Below are 16,466 nucleotides of genomic sequence, written 5' to 3'. Positions count from 1 at the left end.
ATAAGGAGCTGATGGGAACCTACACACAGAGATTTTCCCCGGAAACTGATGATGCAGCAAGCACTGAGTTCCCATTGGTTGTTAGTACTTACTGTAAATGATTCGTATTGCTCAATATTTAACACGATTAAACAGAAGGCCATTTTTGCGGCTCTTAAAATTAAAGTGAGGTGTGAGCATTTTGCTAAACAATGAGCAGCGGCTGGTGACATGTGCCAGGCTCAGCAGCGAACCTGTACATTACAGGCAACAACAGCAAATTGTATTTATATAGCAGCAGTAATGTAGTAAAACGTCCCAAGGCGCTTCACAGGAGTGTATTGATAGAATGGTTACAGCAGGAGCAGCGAGGTCGGGGCGAAGGAGCGGTGAGAGATCGTGGAAGGATGTGATCGGGGCCCAGTAGAGGCGAGGGCCCAGGGGCAGCATGAGCCAGCCCACACTGCGATATGTGTGCACTGGGTCCGTGCAGCAGAGCTGGTCTCCAGTCATCTTGGTTAACCCTTGCCACTGGACCAAGACCTAGCTCTGTCAAGCCCGTGTGGTGGCTGGGTTGCCAAGGCCACCACACATTAAAAAAATCCACACACAGGCATCTTCCACCCTTCAATATGTAGTTTGGGATCTGGAATATTAGGTCCTTCATTGAAACACCTGTGAACTTTTTGGCGTGGAAGCAAGTCATCCTCGACTCGAGGGACTGCCTATGATGATGATATGCTGACAGCACAGAAGGCCATTCAGCCCATCAAACCCGTGCTGACTCTCAGCCAATCCAACTCCCTCGCCCTTTCCCCATAGCCCTGCCATTTTTTTCCCCTTCAGCTGCTTATCTAATGCCTTTTGAAAGATAAAATTGAGTCTGCCTCCACCACCCTTCAGGCAGTGCATTCCAGATCCTAACCACTTGCTGCGTAAAATAGTGGGGGGTTTTTGTCTCCTTTGGTTCTTTCGCCAATCACCTTAAATCTGTGTCCTCTGGTTCTCGACCCTTCACCAATGGAAACAGTTTCTCTCGATCTACTCTGTCCAGACCCCTCATGATTTTGAACACCTCGATCAAATCTCCTCTCAACCTTCTCTGCTCCAAGGAGAACAACCCCAGCTTCTCCAGTCTATCCACGTCACTGAAGTCCCTCATCCCTGGAACCATTCTTGGAAATCCTTTCTGCTCCCTCTCTAAGGCCTTCACATCCTTCCTAAAGTGCAGTGCCCAGAATTGGACACAATACTCCAGTTGGGGCTGAACCAGTGTTTATGCAGGTTCATCATAACTTCCACACTCTGGCCGGGATCTTCCCAGACCTGCGAGTGTGGGTTTGGAGGCCCTGATTGACAGTGGGTGGGGATCCCGCTCTGGCCCCGCCTCCATGTCAGTTCCTCTTGTCAGATGTGCGTGCGGCTCGCCAAGTGGCGGGCCGCTTCATTAAGGTATTAGCAGGTAGTTTAGTGCTATTTAAGAGGATTAAAGGCAGGCACTTACAATTTACCAATTTTTTGACAGGTTTGCTGTCCCTCGGTGAACACGCCAGGTAAGTGTATCGGGTTTCAGTGACTCTCCATTACTTTGACTCACTGACAGCTGCAGAAGTGGCTACCATTTCACAGCTGTTCACTTTCCAGTGTCAGAAGCTGAAGCTTTCAGGATTTGGAAGATACTTTGAGCTGTTTGCAGTGAACTCTCTATTCACTGTCACCTCCTTGGAGGAACCTCTCTCACCATTGACAGATCGCTTCTGTCATCTCAACCTCACCTGCCATCTATTCCAGCAGCATCGGAGCCCTTGAAAAAATCTCACCTTGGTCCTCAGAATCCTACCACGATCAGCCCCAACACCAACATCACTAAACACACCAGCATCACCACCAACCTCCGCAATCACCTGATGCTGCACAGTACACAGGGCATCAGTACCTGACCACATTGCTGCCCAGGAGGCCAGTGATGGCCTCACCACGGCCACATTTACTTCACTTGACACTGTACACCCTGGCTGCCACATGATGCGTCAGGTTGGCACCACCCCACACCAGCTCCATAAAGCATCCCTGCAATGTCCAACCCCTTCCTTTCACACTTTCCACCACTGAGGGGATACTGTTTTGTCTGACCATTCACAACAAGCCACTTCCAAAGGTGCACACAAATCTTTCCAAAAACAAAAAGGGGCTGAAATTCATCACTTCACCGCCCCGTGCCGCCCGCAGCCGCCCAGTGCCGCCCGCAGCCGACCAGTGCCGCCCGCAGCCGCCCGCTGCCGCCTGCAGCCGCCCAGTGCCGCCCGCTGCCGCCCAGTGCCGCCCAGTGCCGCCCAGTGCCGCCCACAGCCGCCCGCTGCCGCCCGCTGCCGCCCGCTGCCGCCTGCAGCCGCCCAGTGCCGCCCAGTGCCGCCCGCTGCCGCCCAGTGCCGCCTGCAACCGCCCAGTGCCACCCAGTGCCGCCCGCTGCCGCCCAGTGCCGCCCGCAGCCGCCCAATGAAGCCCACTGCCGCCCAATGAAGCCCACTGCCGCCCAATGAAGCCCACTGCCGCCCAATGAAGCCCGCTGCCACCCAGTGCCATCCGCTGCCGCCCAGTGACGCCCGCAGCCGCCCAGAGCCGCCTGCTGCCGCCCAGTGCCGCCCGCTGCCACCCAGTGCCGCCCGCTGCCGCCCAATGAAGCCCACTGCCGCCCAATGAAGCCCGCTGCCTTCCAGTACCGCCCGCTGCCACCCAGTGCCGTCCGCTGCCGCCCAGTGATACCCGCTGTCACCCAGTGCCGTCCGCTGCTGCCCGCTGCCGCCCAGTGATGCCCAGTGCCGCCCAGTGCCGCCCGCTGCCGCCCAGTGACGCCCGCTGCCACCCAGTGCCATCTGCTGCCGTCCACTGACGCCCACTGCCGCCCAGTGATGCTCGCTGCTGTCCACTGCCGCCCAGTGATGCCCACTGCCGCCCGCTGCCGCCCAGTGATGCCCACTGCTGCCCAGTGACGCCCACTGCCGCCCGCTGCCACCCAGTGACGCCCACTGCCGCCCGCTGCCGTCCACTGCCGCCCAGTGATGCCCACTGCTGCCCACTGCCGCCCAGTGGTGCCCAGTGATGCCCACTGCCACCCAGTGCCGCCCACTCCCGCCCAGTGTCGTCCACTGCCGCCCAGTGACGCCCACTGCCGCCCAGTGACGCCCGCTGCCGCCCAGTGCCGCCCAGTCACCCAGTGCAACCCAGTTCCGCCCGCTGCTGCCCAGTGCCACCCACTGTCGCCCAGTGCCGCCCGCTGCCGCCCAGTGACGCCCACTGCCACCCAGTGACTCCCACTGCCGCCCAGTGAAGCCCACTCCCGCCCAGTGATGCCCACTGCCGCCCAGTGACGCCCACTGCCGCCCAGTGCCACCCGCTGCTGCCCAGTGCCGCCCAGTGCTGCCCAGTGACGCCCGCTGCCGCCCGCTGCAGGCCGTGCTGCCCGCTGCCGCCCAGTGACATCCGCTGCCGCCCACTGATGCCCACTGCCTTCCGCTGCCGCCCACTGCCGCCCAGTGATGCTCGCTGCTGTCCACTGCCGCCCAGTGACGCCCGCTGCCGCCCACTGCCGCCCAGTGATGCCTACTGCTGCCCAGTGACGCCCAGTGCCACCCGCTGCCGTCCACTGCCGCCCAGTGATGCCCACTGCTGCCCGCTGCCGCCCAGTGGTGCCCACTGCCACCCAGTGCCGCCCAGTGTCGTCCACTGCCGCCAAGTGACGCCCACTCCCGCCCGCTGCCGCCCACTGCCGCCCAGTGCTGCCCAGTGACACCCGCTGCAGGCCCAGTGCTGCCCGCTGCCGCCCAGTCACCCAGTGCCACCCAGTGCAACCCAGTTCCGCCCGCTGCTGCCCAGTGCCACCCACTGCTGCCCAGTGATGCCCACTGCTGCCCAGTGACGCCCACTGCCGCCCAGTGATGCCCACTGCTGCCCAGTGGTGCCCAGTGATGCCCACTGCCACCCACTCCCACCCAGTGTCGTCCAGTGACGCCCACTGCCGCCCAGTGACGCCCACTCCCGCCCAGTGTCGTCCACTGCCGCCCAGTGCCGCCCACTGCCGCCCGCTGCTGCCCAGTGCCGCCCAGTGTTGCCCAGTGACGCCCACTGCCGCTGGCTGCAGGCCCAGTGCTGCCCGCTGCCGCCCAGTCACCCAGTGCAACCCAGTTCCGCCCAGTGCCGCCCGCTGCTGCCCAGTGCCGCCCAGTGAAGCCCACTGCCGCCCAGTGCCGCCTGCTGCCTCCCGCTGCCATCCAGTGATGCCCACTGCCACCCAGTGCCGTCCACTGCCGCCCAGTGCCGCCCAGTGCCACCCACTGCCGCTGACTTTCCTCCTGCAGACCTGCCCAGTGGCACTTTCGGGGTGGCCTGGAGTGGGCAGGGGGGGGGGAGGGAGGGAGAGCCGCTGGGAAGCATCCACTGACATCAGCGGATGGCCGAGTGGCGTAACTGAGCTCCCGCCCGCCGAGCTCCCAGATTCCTGCGGGCGGGAGTCTGTGGGACTCGGCGGCAGAACAGGGGCGGACCACTGGCTGGAAAAAAATATCGTTGAAAAAAATATCAGTAAACATTTTTATTGGTTTTTCCACAACAATTACCTGTATGGGAGTCCCCTGAAGGTCTTCCGATAGTTTTCTACATTTTTGTAAATTGGCGGCATACATCGTCCATTTGCCACCTGCCGACCTTTGAGGGATCTCAGCCATAAATATCCCGCCCAAAGTACCATCCGTTACCTCGGCGACCGTCGCTGGCACTTTGGGCCTAACTTGGGTGGGGTGGGGAGCCTTGATCAAAATCGGCCCCCAAATGTACAAAATAACAATTTCAATGTTTGACAGCACATTGGCAAAAAGTCTACATGAACATTGGCTAAAAGACCCAAGTGCCTACCCTTGTGTGTTGTTAGTCATTATGATTGGACAGGATGAGGGTGAGTGTGAGGGGTGGCAGTGAGATGGGGATGTGATCATGTAGATAGAGAGAGAGGGATGGGTGGAGGAGATGTGCAGTTGGTGTGATGTGCAGGAGTAGGGTAGGGAAGGCAGAGTGATGGGGATGTGATGAGAGGCACAGCAGGATGAGGTTGAGTGTGGCTTTGCAGGAACATTTGGTGATCTACAGAAATCATTGAAAGGTTTGTACCACTGCAGCCTGGTCCTCCTGATGAGATCCCTGCTTGTGGCCTCCTGTACAATGTGCAACCAGGCTGCATTGGTGTTCTGAGGAGGTCCCTTCTGCCCATTGGAAGGGAAGAGAACCTCCCTGCGTGCTGTAACTCCCTCCATGGAGGGAGTGATGGGAGAGCCTGGGTGCAGCAGTGCAACTCTGTGCAATGAGTGTCGGTGTTTGCAGCACCTCAGCGCTGCAGAACACTGACAGAAGAATTGTCAAAATCCCAGGTCTCTCTGTTCATGCAGCCCCTTTAGGATTATACCATTTAGTTTATATTGCCTCTCCTTGCTCTTCCCCAGAATGTATCACTTCGCACTTTTCTGAGTTAAATTTAATCTGCCCCATGTCCGCCCATTCCCCCAGCCTGTCTGTGTCTTCCTGAAGTCTATCCATCTCCTCCCCACTGTTCACTATACGTCCAAGTTTTATGCCATCTGCAGATTTTGAAATTCTGCCCTGTACACCCACATCCAAGTCATTAATATATATCAGGAAAAGCCGTGGTCCCAGTACCGACCCCTGGGGAACACCACTGTATACCTTCCTCCAGTCCGAGAAACAATCGTTCACCACTACTCTCTGTTTCCTGTCACTGAGCCAATCCCGTATGGACTGTCCCTTTTATTCCACGGGCTTCAACTTTGCTGCAAGCCAATTATGTGGCACTTTGTCAAACGCCTTTTGGAAATCCACGTACACCACATCAACCGCATTGCCCTCATCAACCCTCTCTGTTACCTCATCAAAAAACTCAATCAAGTTGGTTAAAAACAATTTTCCTTTAACCAATCCATGCTGGCTGATAGAGAATTCAAACAGGCTGCATTCAGACAGGCTGTGAGAATTCACAGACCCCAAGTCAGAGTTGCTACGTGAGTGGGAGCATGTTGCATTAAGTCATCAATCAACTTGACATTTTAGGAACTTTGGTAGGGAGCCAATTAAAGGTTAACAGTATATCAATTGAGCCAATAAGGTCAAAGAAGGCGCGTTCTTTTCTGTAAACTGAGCCAGGTATAAGAACAGCTATTTTGGCCATGTGGTCTCAGAAGGACAAAGGCCTGGCTTAAAGCTAGAAGCTTGTTGCAGCTGCCAGAATAAAGTTATGTTAAAACTATAACCGGAGTTCGTATTTCATTGGAAAAATTAAGAGATCTAACAATTTTGGCGTCACGAACAGGATCGCTGAGGGAAGAAACTGAATTTTGGACATCGGACCTACATACTGAGGTAAGGACTCCTCTTTATAAAAGTCCTCGGTCAAAAGTCTAAATTCGCCTCTCCTTCTACGCGATTCTGAAAGCCTTCGGTTTGCAAACCCTCCGGTTGGTAGTCGGCTCGAGCTCCCATAGACGTCTAACTTCAGCGGCGTGTTAGTTAATTAATCACCGACCCACTGATCAGCTGGAAAGCCTACGACTCGAGACCCCAGTAAAGGAATAAGTATTATGGCAGCAGGAGATAAGAGCAAAGAATTGCCTACAACTGTTAAGGGTGGGCAGGCACCCCCTGAGGTTTCGATAAATGAAATCCTCCAACAGTTGAAAGAATACATAGAGCAACAATTCGACTTATCGAAAACCTGAATTAAGATCGAACAAAAGTACGGAACCTCCAAAGGACAATGGTCCTTGGATGAGATCAAAAGGGTCTGGGGAGAAACGACCCGTATGAAAAATAAAGAGCGAATCAGATGGTCCTTAGCCATTATGGGACAGATCCGACATCGGAATGAAATTATACCGCGTTCCCAATATGATAGTGACCTGACCAGTACAAAGTACCAATTGCAAGCAGTTTGTGCACTGCTGCGACAGAAAAAACTTGAACTTGAAAAGTCGGAAGCGGAAGTTAAAGATCTTAAAGGTGAAATTAAAGAATGGAAAAAATCATTAGGTCAAGAGACAGTAATAGGAAAAGGAAAATGTATCGGTCAATTCCCAGGGTACCCATGTTTGGATAAATTAAAAGCGCAAACCCGAAGACACAACCGAGGAATAGATACGGTTTCTGAATCCTCTGACAATACAGTGTCGGAGGATGATGAAGAATTAGGGGTGCGCTTTGTCCCGTTTAAAAAAAGACGAGTTTTAGTCAAATCAGAAGAGACTGCAGATGAGGGCGGAACCAAAACAACGAAGAAAAGGGTGTATGCAAAATATTTAGTTCATGATCCGGCAGACCCAGAGAAAATTGATAAATTGTCCAAGGAATTGCCCAATCCAAAGAAAGGGGGAGTGAAAACGTGGGACCAATTGGACCGCTTAAGAAATATATATCAACTTCATCCCTGGGACGGAGTGCAAATTTTGACCATAATGGTGCCAAAAACACAGGGAAGAAAATTGCACGACAAGGTAGAAGAAGCTTTGGGGCAGGATGAGCAAGAATTAGATGCAGGATGGGAGGCGATTAAACACTGGCTGCAAGCCTTCAGTCCAGCTAAGACAGACTGGGGAAAAATTGCAGCCTGCCAACAGAAAGGAACAGAGGAGGTCCTGGAGTATGACGAGCGGTTTAGATGCACGTAGCTAGAACATTCGGGTATGAATAATACGGATGAGGAAATGGATGAATAAGTGTTTGGACCCCTGAAAGCAGCTTTCGTGGCAGGTCTAAAGCCAGAACTGTCCAAAATGCTTAAGGTAGTGTTACCGGACTGGGAAGGTAGAGGAACTACCTTTGCAGCTTTGGTGGATCGATGTAACAAATTAGATCGGGATATGGGAGCTAAAGTCTGAGTTGTACAGGCTATGGGATGGAAATCTCAGGATTCCGATAAACAGTCATTAGGAATACTCGGAAAATGTCATTATTGTGGGAAAGAAGGTCACTGGGCCAAGACGTGCAGGGCAAAACAGCAAGATCGCGGCCGGGGAAGAGGACGCAGCCAGGGATACAATTCAGCCAACAAACCAGGCTTGTCACAAGATAACGACCTCATAGAAGCATTTAAGCGACTGACAATACAACAACAGAAGGAGTTACTTGGGATAGCAAAAAACGATTAGAGCCCACCCTGGCCTCCTTCCTCGCACTAATACAACAAAGGGGAGATGGGCTATATATAACTGTGAGAGTGGGCGATAAGGATGTGGTCTGTCTTTTTAGACACCAGGGGCGGAATTAACATGCTTACCCCTACAATATGGAGACTTTTTGTCGTTGGATGGTAGGGCATGTACAGCCTATGGAGTTGAGGGCCATAAAATGGAAATTAAAAGGACAACACCGGTACTTATAGGGCTGGGTCCACATGAACTAACCACGCCGGTCTGGATAGGCCCAGTAGATCAACCCCTTTTGAGAATGGATGTCCTAATCCAAGTAGATTCATCGTCGCATTTCGAGGATGGTCGGGTGACATGGTCAATTAGAACTTTGAAGAAAGAAGAATTGAAGGAACACCCGATATGGGCTAAAGATAAGAACGATTGTGGCATACTCCAGATGGAGCCTACGTCATTTACCGGGACCAAGCCTCCACACACTAAACAGTATCCCATCAGTCCAACTGCCATCGCGGGAATCCTATCTGTTATTCAGCAATTGGAGAAACAAGGGGTGTTTTTTAAAATGCATAGCTCCTCCAATAGCCCCGTGTGGCCGGTACAGAAATCTAATGAGACTTGGCGTTTGACTGTCGATTATAGGAAAGCTAACCAGTGTATTGATCAAAAAGCTCCTTTGGTCGCAGATCCCACCACCATTTTTAATGCCCTCAAACCGGAACATAAATATTTCTCGGTTATAGATATGGTCAACGGATTTTGGTCGGTGCCTCTGGCACCGGAGGTTCGACAGTGGTTTGCTTTCACGGTCCAAGGACAACAGTACACTTGGACCCGGTTACCGCAGGGTTTCCACAACAGCCCTACGGTATTCCACATGGCTTTACAAAGCCATTTGCGAGAATTACCTCCCCTGTCATCCACAGTCATCCAATATGTAGACGATATCCTGCGAGCTTCAAACACGGAAGAACAGCATGAACAAGATTTACGAGCTTTGCTGGATCACCTTTGGCTGAAAGGACATAAAGCCAGCATCGACAAAGCACAAATATCCCAAGAAGAGGTTGTATACCTGGGACAAAAGATTTCACAAGGAAAGAGAGAACTTACCCAGGATAGAACTGCAGCCATTTGGGCTGCTAAAAAATCCACCACTAAACTAAGGTATTTTTTGGGATTGTGTGACTTTAACAGAAATTGGATTGACTCCTTCACACAGCTTGCTCAGCCACTGAATGATATTTTAAAGGGGAAACGTGCCTCTAAAGAAGCCATCACCCTCACTAAGGAACAGCAAGAGGCTTTCCTTAGTTTGAAAAAGGCTTTGTGTTCGGCACCAGCTCTGAGAAACCCCGACAGTGGTAAGCCATTTACCCTGTTTGTCCATGAGAAAGAAGGACAGCTATACTGACACAAGAACATGGGGATCGGCAAAGACCGACCGATTGGCTATTATTCGGCAAAACTGGATGCGGTAGCCCTCGGATGGGGAAGTTGCCTAAGGGCCATGGAAGCTACATGTCGAGCGGTAATGACCACTGCAGGTCTAGTCCTCGACCAAAAGCTGATTGTTAAGTGTCCCCACACCGTACACGCTTTGCTGTCTATGAATAGAATGTCTCAGGTGACGGCAGCAAGGTGGACTCGCTGGACAGCAGTTTTGGAAGCTCCTAATCTCCATATCGTCCGGGCCAGCCCGGTTAATCCCGCAACTATGCTCCCGATGTCAGAATCGAGGGAGCAAGAGGGGGGAGAATGTGAAGAGCATGACTGCGTGGAGATTTTAAAAGAAACAGAAGAAGCAGCCTTAGCAGCAGAGGAGCCTCTGCACAACCCAGACCTCATCCTGTTTACAGATGGTTCCTCCTTTGTTGACAATGGTACCAGAAAAGCAGGATGGGCAGTTACAACCTTATATGAGGTAGTGGCAAAAGGATGTTTACCCTCAGGAACGTCAGCACAACAGGCCCTGTCAGAAGCATGTCGAATAGCAGAAGGACAGACAGCTAATGTCTACACAGATTCGTGTTATGCTTTTGGAGTCGCTCACGACTTTGGTCTGTTATGGCGAAAAAGAGGATTCCTCACTGCTGCTGGTACACCTATCCGAAATGGAAAAGAAGTCCGAGACTTACTCGAAGCCATACAATTACCTCAGGAAGTGTCCATCCTGAAGTGTAAGGCCCATACCAAGGAAAATACCACGGAAGCACAGGAAAATGCCCTAGCCGACCAGGCAGCTAAAGATGCGTTCCCCCAGAAGAACCAACACAGATGTGCAGATTGAAAGCACTCAGGACTCTGACACGAGACCTTCAAACAATGCAAGGCGAGTGCTCCCGAGAGGAAAAATGGACATGGATTGAGGCAGGAATTAAGCTATGCGAAGATGGTGTCTGGAGACAAAGAGTTACTGACAAGCCAGTCGCGCCACAAGCGCTTATGCCTTTTTTAGCCCAACAGATCCACTCGTGGGGACACTTGGCCTCACAACAGATGACGGCACGGTTCCAGAAAAGCTGGTGGGGTCGGGGATTTAAAGAACATGCCCAGCTGGTAACAGACTGCTGTGTGGTCTGCCAGAAAAATAATTCTGGACCCATCACGGTAATGCTCCAACTGAGGCCCCCTGCCCCTGTCAGACCATTCCAGCATCTGCAGGTTGATTATATATCTCTTCCTTCATGCCAAGGATACACTAACATTCTTGTCATGGTCGACAGATTCTCTAGATGGGTAGAAGCTGTCCCAACTAAAAGAGCTACAGCCAATCACACTGCAAAGGTCTTGTGTAAGGATTACATTCCCCGATGGGGAGTCCCGAGTAGCATTGACTCAGATGAGGGAACACACTTCACAGGTGCTGTCTGCCAAGAAGTCTGTAGGTTACTGAACATTATGTGGGATTTACACTGTCCTTATCATCCACAATCATCAGGACAAGTAGAGTGAATGAATCGAACTCTGAAATAACGGCTTGCCAAATATCACCAAGAAGGAATACCATGGCCCCAGGCACTACCAATAGTGCTATGTAGCATTAGGGCAACGCCGAACAGAACTACAGGTCTAAGCCCATTTGAAATTATAACAAGAAGACCCATGTCGCTGCCAGGAACTATCGATTTACGGAAAGCTGATGTTCACTTAATGAGTGACACTTTGTTATCATACTGTCAGAACCTAACCAATGCTATTAGTTCTGTTTCCCGACAGGTATTGGCAGCTTGGGGTAATCTACCCGAAGGAGGACACGACATCATCCTGGGAGTCTGGGTGTATGTGAAAAAGTTGCATAAAGAACCTTTGGGTGCCAAGTGGGAGTGACCTTATCAAGTGTTATTGACCACCCAGGCAGCTGTTAAAGTCCAAGGAAAGAAAGCCTGGATCCACGCTTCACACATTAAATGAGCACCCGTAACTGAAGCTGAAATCTAATAAGGACAATTACTTTTTGCCAAAATGTATAAATTTACTGTATTATTGATTCTAGGTATTCTAGGCATAGGCCTACTTCTTACTAGCCGGCCCTCTGCACCAAAGGAAAATAGTAGGGTAGCAAGGGAATTACATGTAAATACCTTTTTATATATGTCATACATTTATGCCAAACAAGGTAACATTTCTAGTTGTTGGGTGTGTGCGCATATTCCTATTCACTCAAAGGGAGGGATTCCCTTGAGGCCAGTTCCCTTGAATATCTCGGAAATGGCTGAGTGGATAATTAATCAAAACAAAACAGGCAATGCGGAAAACTGGGCACGTAAATGGAAGTCAGCAGGTTACAATCTGACTACCTTTGAAGGGGGATACCAACCGTGCTACAATAATTCCAAACGGCCCACATTTTTTGTTATCACTAATACAACGGGGATAGGAAGACCGGGGGAATCGGTCTGTCTGATTAGAAACATCAAAGGAGGCCAAAATATGGGGTATAGTAACTGCTCCCGGAATTATAATGTAATCAAGCCACGGAACCGTCCAAACTGGGCCGATGTGGGAATTCTTAACGTAACAGGGATTCTGAATAAAACAGATGGAAAAGCCTGCACAGGCCCCGGAGTGTTGCTGACGAAGAAACACCTAACATTCATTGCCTATAATGGCACGTATTGGGTGTGTGGCCACAAGGCCTACCCTTGGCTGCCCCAGAATTGGACGGATTCCTGCTATTTAGCCTATATTGTGCCATATATGTATCATATAAAGTCGCTGTCGGAACATTTACACCGTCCTAAGAGAGCTATCACAGAAACAGAGCGGTTCTTTGCCATTCTGATCCCCAGGTATGGGACCGCCAGACTGGCAAGGGAATCCATTAACATGGCATCCGTTGTGGAACAGGTAGCCAATGATACAGAGGCCCTAGTTAAAATCAATGCAGAAATGGTAGCAATCCACACAGTAGCCCGACAGAATAGACTGGCCCTTGATTACATCCTGGCTGAAAAGGGAGGTACTTGTGCCCTACTCGGAACTGAGTGTTGCACAAATATCCCAGATAGCTCCGAAGAAATTACCCACTTAGCGGAGCATATCCAAAAGGAGGTAGAAAAACATAAGCAACCCTCATCATTCACTTTGTGGAGCGGAGCCACTGAATGGCTAGGTTCAATAGGAACTTCATTGGTGGAAGGTTTAATTCTATTCGTTGTAATTATTTTACTTTTATATTGTTTGTTTATGTTGATTAAATGTTGTTGCAACCAGGCAGCTGTAGTTGCTGTTCCGCAGGTGAGACACCTTGCAGGTCCCAGCAGACCGTCTGTACGTGGCACAGGAGTATGTTATGCTTAAGGAAGGTTGTTTACTGGTTGAATTAAGATATTGATTTGGATTAAATTGGAATAAGGTTAATTAACCTACTAAAACCAGACTTCCATTGTGGCCAACAAATTTTAGAAGGAAACTCTATTAACATGTATGAAATTATTTTGTAGAATGTTTAACCAGTGATACCTGATGTTTTATGATTCAGTTTGTAAAAGAATCAAAGCGGGGATTGATAGAGAATTCAAACAGGCTCCATTCAGACATGCTGTGAGAATTCACAGACCCCAAGTCAGAGTTGCTATGTGAGTGGGAGCATGTTGCATTAAGTCATCAATCAACTTGACATTTTAGGGCCTTTGGTAGCGAGCCAATTAAAGGTTAACAGTATATCAATTGAGCCAATAAGGTCAAAGAAGGCGCGTTCTTTTCTGTAAACTGAGCCAGGTATAAGAACAGCCATTTTGGCCATGTGGTCTCAGAAGGACAAAGGCCTGGCTTAAAGCCAGAAGCTTGTTGCAGCTGCCAGAATAAAGTTATGTTATAACTACAACTGGAGTTTGTATTTCATTGGAAAAATTAAGAGATCTAACACTGGTTTTCCTTAATTAATCCACACTTATCCAAGTGACTGTTCATTTTGTCCTGGATTACCATTTGTAAAAGCTTCCCCACCACCGAGGTTATACTGCCTGGCCTGTAGTTGCTGGGTTAATACTTACACCCTTTTTTGAACAAGGGTGTCACCTTTTCAATTCCCCAGTGGCTGAAGGAGGATTGGAAGATTACAGCCAGTATCTCTGTAATTTCCACCATTACTTCCCTCAGCAACCGAGGATGCATCCCATTCGGTCCTGGTGACTTATCTACTTTAAGTACAGCCAGCCTTTCTCTTCCTGCTCCTTATCAATGTTTATCCCAGCCAGTATCTCAACTACCTCCTCTTTCACTATGACTTTGGCAGCATTTTCTTCCTTGGTAAAGACAAATGAAAAGTACTCATTTAGTACCCCAGCCATACCCCCCGCCTCCATGCGTAGGTCTCCACCTTGATCCCTAATCGGCCCCAACCCCCTTCTTACTACCTATTTACATGCCTAGAGAACATTTTTGGATTCCAATTTATGTTGGCTGCCAGTCTATTCTCACCCTCTCTTTGCCCCTCTTATTTCCTGTTTCACTTCCCCTCTGAAGTTTCTATATTCAGCCTAGTTCTCACGTATTATCAACCTGACATCTGTCATATGCCCCCTTTTTCTGCTTCATCGTACTTTCTATCTGTTTGGTCATTCAGGGAACCTTGGCTTTAGTTGCCCTACCTTTCTCCCTAGTGGGAATGTACCTCAACTGTACCCGAACCATCTCCTCTTTAAAGGCAGCCCATTGTTCCATTTCAGTCTTGTCTGAAATCTTTGATTCCAATTTACCCGGGCCAGATCCGTTCTCAACCCACTGAAATTGCCTTTCCTCCAATTAAGAATTTTTACTCTAGACTGCTCCCTGTCTTTTTCCATGAAATGTTCCCAAAATGTTCTCCTATTGACACTTACTCTGCTCTTCCCCAGAATCAGATCCAGCAATGTCTCCTTCCTCATTGGGTCGGAAACGTACTGAGCAAGAAAGTTCTCCTGAACACACTTCAGAAATTCTTCCCCCTCTTTGCCCTTTACCCTATTACTATCCCAGTCTATATTAGGATAGTTGAAGTCCTCCATTATCACTACTCTATAGTTCTTGCATCTCGCTGTAATTTCTCTGCAATTTTGCTCTTCTACATCTTTCTCACGAGTTGGGGGCATGTAGAATATACCTAGCAGTGTAATGGCACCTCTATTGTTTCCCAACTCTAACCATATAGATTCTGTCCTTGAACCTTCAAGGACATCTATTTACAACTATTTACAATCTATATTAATGACTTGGAAGAAGGGACTGAGTGTAATGTAGCCAAGTTTGCTGATGATACAAAGATGGGAGGAAAAACAATGTGTGAGGAGAACACAAAAAATCTGCAAAAGGACACAGACCGGCTAAGTGAGTGGGCAAAAATTTGGCAGATGGAGTATAATGTTGGAAAGTGTGGGGTTATGCACTTTGGCAGAAAAAAATCAAAAAGCAAGTTATTATTTAAATGGCGAAAGATTGCAAAGTGCTGCAGTACAGCGGGACCTGGGGTACTTGTGCATGAAACACAAAATGTTAGTATGCAGGTATAGCAAGTGATCAGGAAGGCCAATGGAATCTTGGCCTTTATTGCAAAGGGGATGGAATATAAAAGCAGGGAAGTCTTGCTACAGTTATACAGGGTATTGGTGAGGCCACACCTGGAATACTGTGTGCAGTTTTGGTTTCCATATTTACGAAAGGATATATTTGCTTTGGAGGCAGTTCAGAGAAGGTTCACTAGGTTGATTCCGGAGATGAGGGGGTTGACTTATGAGGAAAGGTTGAGTAGGTTGGGCCTCTACTCATTGGAATTCAGAAGAATGAGAGATGATCTTATCGAAACGTATAAGATCATGAGAGGGCTTGACAAGGTGAATGCAGAGAGGATATTTCCACTGATGGGGGAGACTAGAACTAGGCATGATCTTAGAATAAGGGGCCGCCCATTTAAAACTGAGATGAGGAGAAATTTCTTCTCTCAGAGGGTTGTGGATCTGTGGAACTCACTGCATCAGAGAGCTGTGGAAGCTGGGACATTGAATAAATTTAATACAGAAATAGACAGTTTCTTAAACAATAAGGGAATAAGGGGTTATGGAGAGTGGGCAGGGAGATGGACCTTAGTCCATGACCGGATCAGCCATGATCGTATTAAATGGCAGAGCAGGCTCGAGGGGCCGAATGACCTACTCCTGCTCCTATTTCTTATGTTCTCCCGCACCACAATATTCTCCTTATTCAAGACTGTCACCCCACCTAATTTCTTCTCTAATATATTTCCTGAACACCCTATATCCAGGAATATTTAATACCCAATCCTGTCCTTTGAGCCAGGTCTCAATTATCGCCACAACATCATATTCCCATGCGCCTGCAGCTCACCAACCTTGTTTACTACAAATGGTGACCTCACACACATGCACTGTAAATGTAGACCTTCTTGTATTGTCTCTTAGTCTGATCCTGCCTAATACTATACTGTTTCTTACTCTAGTGCACTCTATCTCTCCCAATCCTTTGTGGATCTTGTTTCTCCTTTCTAATGCTACATTCTGGTTCCCATTGTTGTGTATGCATGCCTGTTTACTGTGTGATGTCTGTAACACTGTTATGCCACACTGAATGTACCCTTACACTGTACACACCTTACCTGTACACCAGAGGGTGCTGCTGCTGGAGATCTAAGGGTTACCTGCACATTGCAGGTAACCCAGTATAAAAAGGAACACACAGCTTGTTGTCCTCACTCAGGAGCTGCAACTAAAGGACTACAGGTCTACACAGTTTAAGTATCATACCCTGCCTCGTGGAGTCATTACTAAAGGTAATACACTACAACTGGCG

At 49.5% G+C, this 16,466-nt stretch overlaps 1 protein-coding gene across 1 annotated transcript; it reads right to left on the bottom strand.

Moving 5' to 3' along the window:
* Positions 1-2,185: 2,185 nt before the first annotated feature.
* LOC139275622 (mucin-19-like) lies at positions 2,186-4,420 on the bottom strand. The gene has a single exon (XM_070892795.1). The coding sequence runs from the start codon at positions 4,418-4,420 to the stop codon at positions 2,186-2,188; it is 2,235 nt and encodes a 744-aa protein (XP_070748896.1).
* Positions 4,421-16,466: the final 12,046 nt, after the last annotated feature.

The sequence above is a fragment of the Pristiophorus japonicus genome, chromosome 11, assembly GCF_044704955.1.
Source record: "Pristiophorus japonicus isolate sPriJap1 chromosome 11, sPriJap1.hap1, whole genome shotgun sequence".
Lineage (NCBI taxonomy): Eukaryota > Metazoa > Chordata > Chondrichthyes > Pristiophoridae > Pristiophorus > Pristiophorus japonicus.
Note: the sequence above shows the minus strand (reverse complement) of the source record. Positions and strands in the feature narration are given on the sequence as shown.